This window comes from Crinia signifera, chromosome 5, assembly GCF_055691185.1.
Source record: "Crinia signifera chromosome 5, ASM5569118v1, whole genome shotgun sequence".
NCBI classification, from domain to species: Eukaryota; Metazoa; Chordata; class Amphibia; order Anura; family Myobatrachidae; genus Crinia; species Crinia signifera.
In genome coordinates, this window is record NC_139221.1 from 250,830,257 (window position 1) to 250,845,058 (window position 14,802).

At 44.1% G+C, this 14,802-nt stretch overlaps 1 protein-coding gene across 3 annotated transcripts in view; it reads left to right on the forward strand.

Annotated features, from left to right (window-relative positions):
* The window catches only part of PFKP (phosphofructokinase, platelet), a 149,094-nt gene that overhangs the window by 67,049 nt on the left and 67,243 nt on the right, over nt 1-14,802 (forward strand). For all 3 annotated transcript variants that reach the window (XM_083188807.1, XM_083188805.1, XM_083188806.1), the window contains exons 6-10: nt 2,157-2,201; nt 2,290-2,398; nt 3,451-3,546; nt 5,937-6,029; nt 7,050-7,175. In XM_083188807.1, the coding sequence (XP_083044933.1) occupies nt 2,157-2,201; nt 2,290-2,398; nt 3,451-3,546; nt 5,937-6,029; nt 7,050-7,175 (469 nt within the window). The remainder of the gene's footprint in view (nt 1-2,156; nt 2,202-2,289; nt 2,399-3,450; nt 3,547-5,936; nt 6,030-7,049; nt 7,176-14,802) is intronic.

The window sequence follows — 14,802 nt, forward strand, 5'->3', positions numbered from 1 at the left end:
TAGTGACAACCATCAATGTGTAAAGATGCCCATACACTAGAACAATTTTTTTGTAAATCGGCTGATATATCGTCTGATGTTTACCGATAATCATTTGAAAATCATCCGATATCGGTCTGATGCATGCTCCCGTGGATCTTTTGCTAAATCTTCTGATCTTATGTAGGGTACACACCAGAACGACAAGGGCCCAATCTTATCAATCTAGATCCAATGCCGACCGATTGGATGTAGATTGTAGGTAGATTGGGCCCTTTTTTGCCTGTTCTGGTCCGATCCCGATCCGATGTGCGGCCCCACGGGTCGTTTGTTTGTTATTCAGATCCTACCTGCAGCAGGTAGGATCTGAAAACGACCATACACCAGGGTGCGGGTCGCGATCGGATCGGAACCCGCTCACGATGCACATCATGAGCGGTTTGTGCGCTCCGCGTGATTGTGAGCGGGTCGGACGACCCACTCACGATGTGCATCGTGAGCGTGTCGCCCTGGTGTGTACCGGGCATTACATGCTGCATGAAAGATCAGACGATTTAACAAAAGATCCATAGGAACGCACACGGGATCTTAAGAGAAATCATTGGTAAAGATGTGCGCTTGCCAGGACGAACAATAGATTTGAAGGCTAATTTATGCGCACATCTTAGGATCACAGATCTTTCTAGTGTGTGGGTGCCTTACTGTCATCAGACAAATAAGGTTCTTACTATATTTGTCTATGTACAGTATGTGTGTGTATATAATATATATATGGTGTGTATATATACACACACAGACACACAAACAAACACACACACTCATCCCATGACCATAATATTACAATGACCTCCTTGTTAAAGGTCCCTGTGGTATTTGGCACCACGACCATAGCAGCAAATGCTGGCTCTGACTCATTTTCCCAGCACATCCCACAGATGAATGATTGGAATAAGATCTGGGGGGGATTTGGAGGCCAAGTCAATGCCGTAAATCCTTTATCATATCCATATACCATTCCTGAACAATTTTTGCAGTGTGGCAAGGTGCATTATCCTGCTGAAAGAAGCCATAGCAATCAGGGAGCAATGTTACCATGAATGGGTGTACTTGGTCTGCAAGGGTGTTTAGGTTCAGCTGGTGATACATATCAAAGTAGCATGCACATGAATGCCAAGACCCAAAGTTTCCCAGCTGTACATTGCCCAGAGCATCACACTGCCAATGCTGGCTTGCCTTCTTCCCATAGCGCATCCTGGTTCCATCTCTTCCCCAGGTCAATGACGTACACATGCTGTAAAAGAAAATGTGATTGATCAGTCCAGACCGTCTTCTTCCATTGCTTCATGGTCCATTATGGTGACACATGCCCAATGTAGGCATTTTTGATGCTGGACAGTGGTCAGTACACTCTGATTGGCCTGTTGCTAAAATACAACCTGCAAAGTTCTGTCATAGCCTGCATTAACAATCTGTGCTACAGTAGCTCTTCTGTGAGACGGGAACAAACATTAAAGATCCTTGGTCTGTCACTGGTTTGGTTGTCATTCCTTGGATAACTTTTGGTAGGTAGTTACTAACCACTATATACCAGGAACACCCCACAGGACCTGTCATGTTGGAGGTGCAGTTGTCTAGTTATCACAGTTTGGCCCTTGTCACTCAGATCCTTACGTGTTTCCTGCTTATAACAAAATATTCACTGTTATTCACTTCACCTGTCAGTGGTTAATGTTATAACTGACTGTAAATGCTCCACCCCCGGTATATGAATCTTGGCAGATGATAGGAGGTTACGTAGGCGGTTCACGCCATGATACCAAGTGCATTAGCACACAGTGGTAAATCTGTCTGCTGTAGACATCTGCACTTGCAGATCACAATCAGTTCCATACCTGTTAGTTAATAAATTCCAAAATATGTCAAAAAAATGGGTAACATATTTCACATTGTAAAGCTTCAACAAATCATTTAACCAGCGTCCACTTGTTTCCGGAATGCATAATCAATTTGTTAGAATATTACAAATACTAATGAGTTTAATGATCAGAAAGAAAGAAAAGTATTGTGGATACAGAATTAAATTAGATGTATTTGTTGCTGTCATTGTAGATAATCATTTAATGCTTTTTTTATATTGTATTGAACTATATAACATTGCATACATTTTTTTCTTCTAGCCATCAAAGGACATTTGTCTTGGAAGTCATGGGCAGGCACTGTGGGTATGTACAGTACATATATAATATATACACTGTATATACACACTCGTTCCCTCTGTTACAGATATAATATTCTCTTACATGTCTCCAGGTACCTTGCCCTGGTCAGTGCCTTAGCTTGTGGGGCTGACTGGGTGTTTCTTCCTGAGAGCCCACCCGAGGAAGGTTGGGAAGAGCTGATGTGTACTAAACTCTCTGAGGTAAATGTTTTTAATTGACTTTATCATATCTTTAAGTAGATTGCTGGAATATAACAATGTAAATATTCCTTTAAAATGGAAATTAAAGAGTTAAAATCTCATTCAGAGAACTGTATGTTTCCTAATGCAAGGATTTTAATGTGCATCACTAATCATTTAATAGCAATAAACACACTTGTAGTTAAAATGTATATTTATTTACTGGAAAAGTGCATAGTATTTAGGGTATTTTTTTATTTCTAAACTGTTTCCTTTCTTTACGTACAGTATAATGTCTAGTATGCAAATGAGCAGGAAGAGACAGGTTCATTGCAGTGTTAAGAGAAAAATCATCACTGTCACTGTGATATTTGGGGGAGACAGAAGATCTAAGGGGCCATTTATCAATGAGTTTTAGCCATTTAAAACTATTTGCATATTATAAATAATGCTCCAGCCAATGAGCTCCTGTAATTTATTAAACACATGGCAGTGAGGAGCTGATTGGCCGGAGCACCAAGTTTGAAATAGCTAAAACTCGTTGATAAATGGGACCGCTAATCACTAAATACTTAGGGGGGAATTTACAAAAATGGGAGTTATTTTTCAGATTGGATGGATGGCTATGCGCAACCAATCAGATACTATCTATTATATTCTAAAATGTGCTAAATAAATAAGAAGTAGTTTCTGATTGGTTGCCCACAGCACCATCCCATGTGAAATAGAACTCCCATCTTAGTAAATTGCCCCCTAAGAGTTCATTTGTTTTTATTAACATACTGGGGGAGATTTACTAATATTGTAGACAGATAAAGTGGAGAAAGATATCGTAACATATCAGCTTCTAACTGTCATTTTTCCAGCACAACCTGTAAAATTATAGGTAGAAGCTGATTGATTGGTAATAGTTTTGTATACAATCCATATTTGATGTCTGGGAAAATGACATGGTTGTAAGAGAATTCTGGAACTTGTAGTTTTCTATAAGTTGGAATGCCACAGGTTAGCCAAACGCTGGAGATTTATCAGCTGGAACAATACTAATTATTTGTTAATATTATTTTCCTTAGAACCGTGCAAGAAAGAAAAGACTGAATATCATTATTGTCTCGGAAGGAGCCATTGATTGTCATAACAAACCAATCAGTTCAGAAAAGATTAAAGATGTAAGTACTATGGTGTTGTATTGGATTTTTTTATTCACATTGTACAAGTCTTGTGCATCAACTTATTGAGAAAGGGGTCTCTATCCTCTGTCTCTTTGTAGCATTTGATAAAGTTATCATTAACATTATTTATTAATATTCTTTATTTATATGGCGCTAAAAATGGTTCTAAATCGCTTAACAAAGTGCATAAACAAATGAACAAAATGCTGCTCCTCATCTCTTTGGGGGAAATAAAATGTTTTGTGCGCTGTCGGCCATTAGATAAAACACGATGGAGCAATTCAAATGTTGTTCCATTCGGGTGCAAACAGCTACCTGTTGTGACATTACTTTTATGTTGTCCTGACATTTTGACAGGCTGGTAACTAGTGGTATATAAACATTGCTGCAAAAATGGACAAGACAGGTAAAAAAAGCATCAGGGTGGTGGAAACTGAGTATATGAAGGAAAGCACATTTCGGAAGGCTGACAGACAACTGAGTTTGATGAAAAAGGGGATTTTGAGTGCACATTTGGAGCTTTGTAAGAGAAGTGTCAGTGATTTGGGGCAGGCTATAGAGCAGGGCTGGGCAACACCAGCCCTCCAGATGTTAATGAACTACACATCCAGGGGCAGAACTCTGGGAGGCAATGGAGTCATCTGCCGCCGGGCTCCTGCTCCCAAGGGGGCACCTCTCCCCCCCTGCTGGTTCAAATCAGTTAATTGAAAGCGAATGATATCCCTTCAGTAGCTGAGTTCTGAAATATATATGTGTTCTCTCTCTCTATCTATATACATACACATATATATGTGTGTGTGTGTGTGCATAAAACACATATTTCAGAACAGACACATATTATATTATATAAGGTTGTGTGTGTGGGGGGGGGGGGGGCACCAATATATATCTTGCCTCCGGGCAACTGTAACGAACTTACGCCACTGTACACATCCCAGGATGCTTTGCATTAGTTTTGCTATGTGGCCATGCTGAAACTGATGCAAGGCATGCTAGGATGTGTAGTTCATCAACATCTGGAGGGCCGGTGTTGCCCATCCCTGCTATAGAGGCATGGTAGGGGAAGTGTCAGTGATGTGGGGCAGGCTATAGAGGCATGGAAAGGGAAGTGTCAGTGATATGGGGCAGGTAGGGTTGCCACCTCTCCCGGATTTCCGGGATTCTCCCGGATTTGGTGGCAACCCTCCAGGAGGCCTCCACAGCCTCCCTCTGTAGCGCTGCGGCTGCCCGACCTGCTGGTTGCTGCCGGCAAGTTCCGGGTCTCGGCCGGGGGTGGGGTCATCGGGTCGTGGCCGGGGGGGTCATAGGGTTGTGGCGGGGGAAGGGTGTCATCGGGTCGCGGGAAGGGTGTCATTGGGTCGCGACCAGGGGCGGCACACAAGAAAAGGCACTGGAAGTCTTCAGAGTAGCGCTGAGGCTCCCCGGTCGCTGTACCATCTGCCACTCTGACAGACAGCCTGGGATGGTAGCCGCCAGTAGAGTGAGTGCCGGGGATGGGCCCTGCAAGAGACATTGTGGAGAGTAGGAGAACGCCGGCAGGAGCCAGCTGCTACATCCAGACCCCATTAGTAGTAGTACTGCAGATGAGAGAGGCTCAGGCTCATCATCTCCTCCCCTGCTGTCCGCTGGCCTGGTGCACTGCACAATGCACATTTGTCAAGTCTCTGAGCTCGCCTCAAAGAGGTATGTAATGACTTGTTTGTGGCCTCCAGAGTGTAAAACGTTTTATTTATATTTTATTTTGTACTTATTTTCTTCACCATACATAATACCAAATACAATAGGCACTATGTATTACAGAGACTGCGCCCACTTTTCCGATGAGGCCACGCCCATTTTTACAAGGCCACGCCCACCTTTCGTGGAGTGAGCGCATGAGGTTGGGGGAGGGGATCTCCAGGAATCTATGATGAATGAGGTGGCAACCCTAGGGGCAGGCTATAGAGGCATGTAAAGGGAAGTGTCAGTGATATGGGAAAGCTATAGAGAATAGTGTACTCTAATCTGTAGAATACACTATTTGCATTGATAAACCTTTTGCCCTAGGAACTGTACTCTGTATTTCTCTCTAGGAATATACCTGACACAGATTGTCATCATTAAGTTAAGCACTGGCTTATAATGACAAGCCATCTGGCTGCCATCAATGAAGAGAATTATGTGTAATCCTCATTCCTTAATTAGAATGAGTGTGATGAAGCAGAGTAATTGTTATGTGAATTAAATAACCAGTAAGCACAGCATATTCCATGAATTCAATTTAGAATGCGCTCATGTAAATGTATTTGCTGTTTCCTAGACTGACCATCAATATCAAAATGGCGTTAATGAAATGTTATGCTTTATTTTAAGTAGTGATCATGAATGAAATGTCTATTCTATTTCAGCTTGTGGTAAAATGCCTGGGGTTTGATACACGAGTGACAATATTGGGCCATGTCCAGAGAGGAGGAACACCGTCAGCCTTTGATAGAATTCTAGTAAGTTACATTTAATGGTTACCCATAAATCTGGGAGCAGAGAATTGTGTAGAAGTTAGGTTACAGGAACTGGCTGTATCCAACTCTCTGTATACACTTGGTTCATTTACTGACATAAGTTCACAGATGTAAAGGATACAAAAACACAGTCAGACCCAGACGTATATACAGTAGTATCCTGTGCTTCCCTGCAAATAAGTGTTATTGTATAAGGATGTTAGAAAAATGATAAAAACATAAGGCCGCCATACACCAGAACGAGATTGGACCCAACCGTCCAATCTCGACTGGTCGTGCGAAATATTGTGTGCAAATCGTGCGCACATCGTGTTCACACGATCATACGATGCGTACTCCCGCAGGTCGAGTGGTTGATACTATGATCAGACGAGCTGCACAGAGTGGATAGGAGTCTATGGGGCTGATTCGGATGCAGCTATATCTGTTTTAACTGGTAACACATTAGTGACTTTGTGTTAATATCACTACAATCCCTTTCATGGTGAACATACATGCATATGAATGTGCAAGGACTGAGGCACCCACTCTCGCAGTTATTAGATGTGAAAGACCATCAGACACATGAAAGCTGTGCACCGTGCTAGAAATACGCCCATGATCACACATCCAAAATGGAATCTTCTTCTTTTTTTTCATGGGCCGGCTTATGTATTTGACAAGGTGACATATTGTGTAAGAAAACAGTATTTGTGCTAGTGTTTTCCTCTTTTGTGGCTCACAAATGGGTCTCAATATTTGCAATACTGATGATGTTATTTATCATTACTATTCTACTGTGTACATTACAGCTCACCGCTATCAGAACACATTATCTAGACCACAATATTATATCATGTTGAATTGTGTGTGAAAAATACTATAGGCCTCACAGTTAGTGTGACACATTGATATAACTGAATGTGAAGCACCCTTTATATCTGAGGAGCTTTAGTATTAGATCCTGTCAGGACCTACATGTCAGACATTGTAAGAACACTGTGGCTATTCTCCTTTTCCCAGGCCAGTAGGATGGGAGTGGAATGTGTCTTGGCCTTGCTTGAAGCCACTCCAGAAACCCCAGCCTGTGTGGTATCTTTATGCGGAAACCAAGCAGTGCGTCTGCCTCTCATGGAATGCGTACAGATGGTGAGTTGTTAATCCACGTTACAGCTGAGTGTTCATTAAAATAGTTAGCAATGGGAAACAGTAACTGGCTGTGCTTAGTTGCAGGACTATCACAGTGTCCAGTTTCAGTGCATGTGTTCTCCATGCCCAAGCTCTGCCAAAATATCTTATCAAGAGACACTTTGATCTAGCTCCCAGATCCTTGTTGTTTCTCTTGATTCTGACAATAATGAAGTAATCCAATTATGGGGGAAGGTAGCGAGTTTCCGCAGTGTTGAACAGATCCACATCTGACAGCCAACTCTCAGTTCAGAAACGCAGTTGAAATTAAATCTGCAGTAAACTGTTGCCGTTGCCTGCGCTAACTCACACTGGGGCAGATGTATTAAGCCTGGAGAAGAGATCAACTAGAAATAAAGTGGAGAAAAAGTGAAAGGAGATAAAGCACCAGCCAATCAACTCCCAACTGTCATATTTCAAACTCAGTTCATTGGCTGATGCTTTATCTCCAGTTTATGTCTTCTCCAGGCTGAATATATCTGCCCCAGTGTGAGAACTTTGCCCACAATTGGATTCCCCCCAAATGGGTTATCTTCATTTTACTCTTGATTGGGAATCCACAATTCACCACTTGTATTATGCTCCATAGTTTTTTTTGGTACTTGTTTCCTAGCACGGCCACACCGATTTACATCGGGGTGGTCGTGTCGGAAAAATCGCGTCGATCGCATCGCATGCGATTTGGTCGCATGCGATGCGATCGACGCGACCGACCCGATTTTTTGATTGAATGAAATGTAAATCGGGTCCCTGGGACCCGATTTTACATTGGATTCAATGTGAAATATTCCCTAGACCCCCAAATTTTACGACGTAAACCCCACCCCACGATAGACGCCAACCCGAAGCGTGGCGAGCGCAGCGAGCCCGCGAGGGGCGGCGGTGCGCGTCCTCCGACCTTTTCATTCCTCTACTATCCACGTCGGCGTGGAGTTGAGAATAGAATAGTGTGGCGAGCGCAGCGAGCCACCGTGCCCGAAGCGTGGCGAGCGCAGCGAGCCCCGCGAGGGGCCGCGTATACCTGTAAAGTTATACGCGTCCCCTCGCGGGGCTCGCTGCGCTCGCCACGCTTCGGGCTCGGTGGCTCGCTGCGCTCGCCACACTGTTCTATTCTCAACTCCACGCCGACGTGGATAGTAGGGGAATGAAAAGGTCGGAGGACGCGCACCGCGCCCCCCGCGGGCTCGCTGCGCTTGCCACGCTTCGGGTTGGCGTCTATCGTGGGGTGACGACGGGGACATCTATAATGTGAAATGGGTCATATTGGCCCATTTCACATTTTTCAAATTTTTTTAAAGGTGAGATGGACTTAATCAAGTTCATCTCATCTTGTGCCATTATAATGGCACAACACTTTTATTGGTAAGCTGCTCAATCAGAGGTCTGTCATTCAGGTGCCAACAGGGAGGGGTAAATCTGGTTAGGAAAAAAAACAGTTTGTATCCCTATTGCACACTGAATGAGAAATATACATATAATAATCAGATAATACAGAGATCTTGGTTGCATATATCTGCAGATATAGGGTTAAGCCCCCAGGCCGTACGTCAAGGCGTCTCTGTCACTGGGGGTCCCTAACACTGGGTATGGGTCTGGGGTGTGGGCCCCCAACATGCCGACACAGGCTGACTACTCCAGGGCAGCACACAAATGAAAGTTAGTAGGTGTTAAATAAGAAGCACATAAGTGCTATGTAGGGAGGTGAAGGTGTGATTAAAATAATACATACAATAGGGAAAAAACATAAATGTTAATAAAGTGTTAGGGTGTGCTACCCTGGAGCAGACCAGCCATACCAACAAAGGAGGAATCACACTCCCAAACCCATCCCATGCACAATAACAAATTTATGGGCCTAATAGCCCAGTGTAAGGCCACATGATAATGGCTTACAACATCTGAGAGCCAGCTTACCTGGAGATACCCCTGGCTTCTCCAATGGCACTCAGGTGTCAGCAATCCCTCCTATTGCTGACCCATCTATGCCTCTCAACTGCACAACACTTTTATTGGTAAGCTGCTCAATCAGAGGTCTGTCATTCAGGTGCCAACAGGGAGGGGTAAATCTGGTTAGGAAAAAAACAGTTTGTATCCCTATTGCACACTGAATGAGAAATATACATATAATAATCAGATAATACAGAGATCTTGGTTGCATATATCTGCAGATATAGGGTTAAGCCCCCAGGCCGTACGTCAAGGCGTCTCTGTCACTGGGGGTCCCTAACACTGGGTATGGGTCTGGGGTGTGGGCCCCCAACATGCCGACACAGGCTGACTACTCCAGGGCAGCACACAAATGAAAGTTAGTAGGTGTTAAATAAGAAGCACATAAGTGCTATGTAGGGAGGTGAAGGTGTGATTAAAATAATACATACAATAGGGAAAAAACATAAATGTTAATAAAGTGTTAGGGTGTGCTACCCTGGAGCAGACCAGCCATACCAACAAAGGAGGAATCACACTCCCAAACCCATCCCATGCACAATAACAAATTTATGGGCCTAATAGCCCAGTGTAAGGCCACATGATAATGGCTTACAACATCTGAGAGCCAGCTTACCTGGAGATACCCCTGGCTTCTCCAATGGCACTCAGGTGTCAGCAATCCCTCCTATTGCTGACCCATCTATGCCTCTCAACTGCACAACACTTTTATTGGTAAGCTGCTCAATCAGAGGTCTGTCATTCAGGTGCCAACAGGGAGGGGTAAATCTGGTTAGGAAAAAAAACAGTTTGTATCCCTATTGCACACTGAATGAGAAATATACATATAATAATCAGATAATACAGAGATCTTGGTTGCATATATCTGCAGATATAGGGTTAAGCCCCCAGGCCGTACGTCAAGGCGTCTCTGTCACTGGGGGTCCCTAACACTGGGTATGGGTCTGGGGTGTGGGCCCCCAACATGCCGACACAGGCTGACTACTCCAGGGCAGCACACAAATGAAAGTTAGTAGGTGTTAAATAAGAAGCACATAAGTGCTATGTAGGGAGGTGAAGGTGTGATTAAAATAATACATACAATAGGGAAAAAACATAAATGTTAATAAAGTGTTAGGGTGTGCTACCCTGGAGCAGACCAGCCATACCAACAAAGGAGGAATCACACTCCCAAACCCATCCCATGCACAATAACAAATTTATGGGCCTAATAGCCCAGTGTAAGGCCACATGATAATGGCTTACAACATCTGAGAGCCAGCTTACCTGGAGATACCCCTGGCTTCTCCAATGGCACTCAGGTGTCAGCAATCCCTCCTATTGCTGACCCATCTATGCCTCTCAACTGCACAACACTTTTATTGGTAAGCTGCTCAATCAGAGGTCTGTCATTCAGGTGCCAACAGGGAGGGGTAAATCTGGTTAGGAAAAAAACAGTTTGTATCCCTATTGCACACTGAATGAGAAATATACATATAATAATCAGATAATACAGAGATCTTGGTTGCATATATCTGCAGATATAGGGTTAAGCCCCCAGGCCGTACGTCAAGGCGTCTCTGTCACTGGGGGTCCCTAACACTGGGTATGGGTCTGGGGTGTGGGCCCCCAACATGCCGACACAGGCTGACTACTCCAGGGCAGCACACAAATGAAAGTTAGTAGGTGTTAAATAAGAAGCACATAAGTGCTATGTAGGGAGGTGAAGGTGTGATTAAAATAATACATACAATAGGGAAAAAACATAAATGTTAATAAAGTGTTAGGGTGTGCTACCCTGGAGCAGACCAGCCATACCAACAAAGGAGGAATCACACTCCCAAACCCATCCCATGCACAATAACAAATTTATGGGCCTAATAGCCCAGTGTAAGGCCACATGATAATGGCTTACAACATCTGAGAGCCAGCTTACCTGGAGATACCCCTGGCTTCTCCAATGGCACTCAGGTGTCAGCAATCCCTCCTATTGCTGACCCATCTATGCCTCTCAACTGCACAACACTTTTATTGGTAAGCTGCTCAATCAGAGGTCTGTCATTCAGGTGCCAACAGGGAGGGGTAAATCTGGTTAGGAAAAAAAACAGTTTGTATCCCTATTGCACACTGAATGAGAAATATACATATAATAATCAGATAATACAGAGATCTTGGTTGCATATATCTGCAGATATAGGGTTAAGCCCCCAGGCCGTACGTCAAGGCGTCTCTGTCACTGGGGGTCCCTAACACTGGGTATGGGTCTGGGGTGTGGGCCCCCAACATGCCGACACAGGCTGACTACTCCAGGGCAGCACACAAATGAAAGTTAGTAGGTGTTAAATAAGAAGCACATAAGTGCTATGTAGGGAGGTGAAGGTGTGATTAAAATAATACATACAATAGGGAAAAAACATAAATGTTAATAAAGTGTTAGGGTGTGCTACCCTGGAGCAGACCAGCCATACCAACAAAGGAGGAATCACACTCCCAAACCCATCCCATGCACAATAACAAATTTATGGGCCTAATAGCCCAGTGTAAGGCCACATGATAATGGCTTACAACATCTGAGAGCCAGCTTACCTGGAGATACCCCTGGCTTCTCCAATGGCACTCAGGTGTCAGCAATCCCTCCTATTGCTGACCCATCTATGCCTCTCAACTGCACAACACTTTTATTGGTAAGCTGCTCAATCAGAGGTCTGTCATTCAGGTGCCAACAGGGAGGGGTAAATCTGGTTAGGAAAAAAAACAGTTTGTATCCCTATTGCACACTGAATGAGAAATATACATATAATAATCAGATAATACAGAGATCTTGGTTGCATATATCTGCAGATATAGGGTTAAGCCCCCAGGCCGTACGTCAAGGCGTCTCTGTCACTGGGGGTCCCTAACACTGGGTATGGGTCTGGGGTGTGGGCCCCCAACATGCCGACACAGGCTGACTACTCCAGGGCAGCACACAAATGAAAGTTAGTAGGTGTTAAATAAGAAGCACATAAGTGCTATGTAGGGAGGTGAAGGTGTGATTAAAATAATACATACAATAGGGAAAAAACATAAATGTTAATAAAGTGTTAGGGTGTGCTACCCTGGAGCAGACCAGCCATACCAACAAAGGAGGAATCACACTCCCAAACCCATCCCATGCACAATAACAAATTTATGGGCCTAATAGCCCAGTGTAAGGCCACATGATAATGGCTTACAACATCTGAGAGCCAGCTTACCTGGAGATACCCCTGGCTTCTCCAATGGCACTCAGGTGTCAGCAATCCCTCCTATTGCTGACCCATCTATGCCTCTCAACTGCACAACACTTTTATTGGTAAGCTGCTCAAATCAGAGGTCTGTCATTCAGGTGCCAACAGGGAGGGGTAAATCTGGTTAGGAAAAAAAACAGTTTGTATCCCTATTGCACACTGAAAGAGAAATATACATATAATAATCAGATAATACAGAGATCTTGGTTGCATATATCTGCAGATATAGGGTTAAGCCCCCAGGCCGTACGTCAAGGCGTCTCTGTCACTGGGGGTCCCTAACACTGGGTATGGGTCTGGGGTGTGGGCCCCCAACATGCCGACACAGGCTGACTACTCCAGGGCAGCACACAAATGAAAGTTAGTAGGTGTTAAATAAGAAGCACATAAGTGCTATGTAGGGAGGTGAAGGTGTGATTAAAATAATACATACAATAGGGAAAAAACATAAATGTTAATAAAGTGTTAGGGTGTGCTACCCTGGAGCAGACCAGCCATACCAACAAAGGAGGAATCACACTCCCAAACCCATCCCATGCACAATAACAAATTTATGGGCCTAATAGCCCAGTGTAAGGCCACATGATAATGGCTTACAACATCTGAGAGCCAGCTTACCTGGAGATACCCCTGGCTTCTCCAATGGCACTCAGGTGTCAGCAATCCCTCCTATTGCTGACCCATCTATGCCTCTCAACTGCACAACACTTTTATTGGTAAGCTGCTCAATCAGAGGTCTGTCATTCAGGTGCCAACAGGGAGGGGTAAATCTGGTTAGGAAAAAAAACAGTTTGTATCCCTATTGCACACTGAATGAGAAATATACATATAATAATCAGATAATACAGAGATCTTGGTTGCATATATCTGCAGATATAGGGTTAAGCCCCCAGGCCGTACGTCAAGGCGTCTCTGTCACTGGGGGTCCCTAACACTGGGTATGGGTCTGGGGTGTGGGCCCCCAACATGCCGACACAGGCTGACTACTCCAGGGCAGCACACAAATGAAAGTTAGTAGGTGTTAAATAAGAAGCACATAAGTGCTATGTAGGGAGGTGAAGGTGTGATTAAAATAATACATACAATAGGGAAAAAACATAAATGTTAATAAAGTGTTAGGGTGTGCTACCCTGGAGCAGACCAGCCATACCAACAAAGGAGGAATCACACTCCCAAACCCATCCCATGCACAATAACAAATTTATGGGCCTAATAGCCCAGTGTAAGGCCACATGATAATGGCTTACAACATCTGAAAGCCAGCTTACCTGGAGATACCCCTGGCTTCTCCAATGGCACTCAGGTGTCAGCAATCCCTCCTATTGCTGACCCATCTATGCCTCTCAACTGCACAACACTTTTATTGGTAAGCTGCTCAATCAGAGGTCTGTCATTCAGGTGCCAACAGGGAGGGGTAAATCTGGTTAGGAAAAAAAACAGTTTGTATCCCTATTGCACACTGAATGAGAAATATACATATAATAATCAGATAATACAGAGATCTTGGTTGCATATATCTGCAGATATAGGGTTAAGCCCCCAGGCCGTACGTCAAGGCATCTCTGTCACTGGGGGTCCCTAACACTGGGTATGGGTCTAGGGTGTGGGCCCCAACATGCCGACACAGGCTGACTACTCCAGGGCAGCACACAAATGAAAGTTAGTAGGTGTTAAATAAGAAGCACATAAGTGCTATGTAGGGAGGTGAAGGTGTGATTAAAATAATACATACAATAGGGAAAAAACATAAATGTTAATAAAGTGTTAGGGTGTGCTACCCTGGAGCAGACCAGCCATACCAACAAAGGAGGAATCACACTCCCAAACCCATCCCATGCACAATAACAAATTTATGGGCCTAATAGCCCAGTGTAAGGCCACATGATAATGGCTTACAACATCTGAGAGCCAGCTTACCTGGAGATACCCCTGGCTTCTCCAATGGCACTCAGGTGTCAGCAATCCCTCCTATTGCTGACCCATCTATGCCTCTCAACTGCACAACACTTTTATTGGTAAGCTGCTCAATCAGAGGTCTGTCATTCAGGTGCCAACAGGGAGGGGTAAATCTGGTTAGGAAAAAAAACAGTTTGTATCCCTATTGCACACTGAATGAGAAATATACATATAATAATCAGATAATACAGAGATCTTGGTTGCATATATCTGCAGATATAGGGTTAAGCCCCCAGGCCGTACGTCAAGGCGTCTCTGTCACTGGGGGTCCCTAACACTGGGTATGGGTCTGGGGTGTGGGCCCCCAACATGCCGACACAGGCTGACTACTCCAGGGCAGCACACAAATGAAAGTTAGTAGGTGTTAAATAAGAAGCACATAAGTGCTATGTAGGGAGGTGAAGGTGTGATTAAAATAATACATACAATAGGGAAAA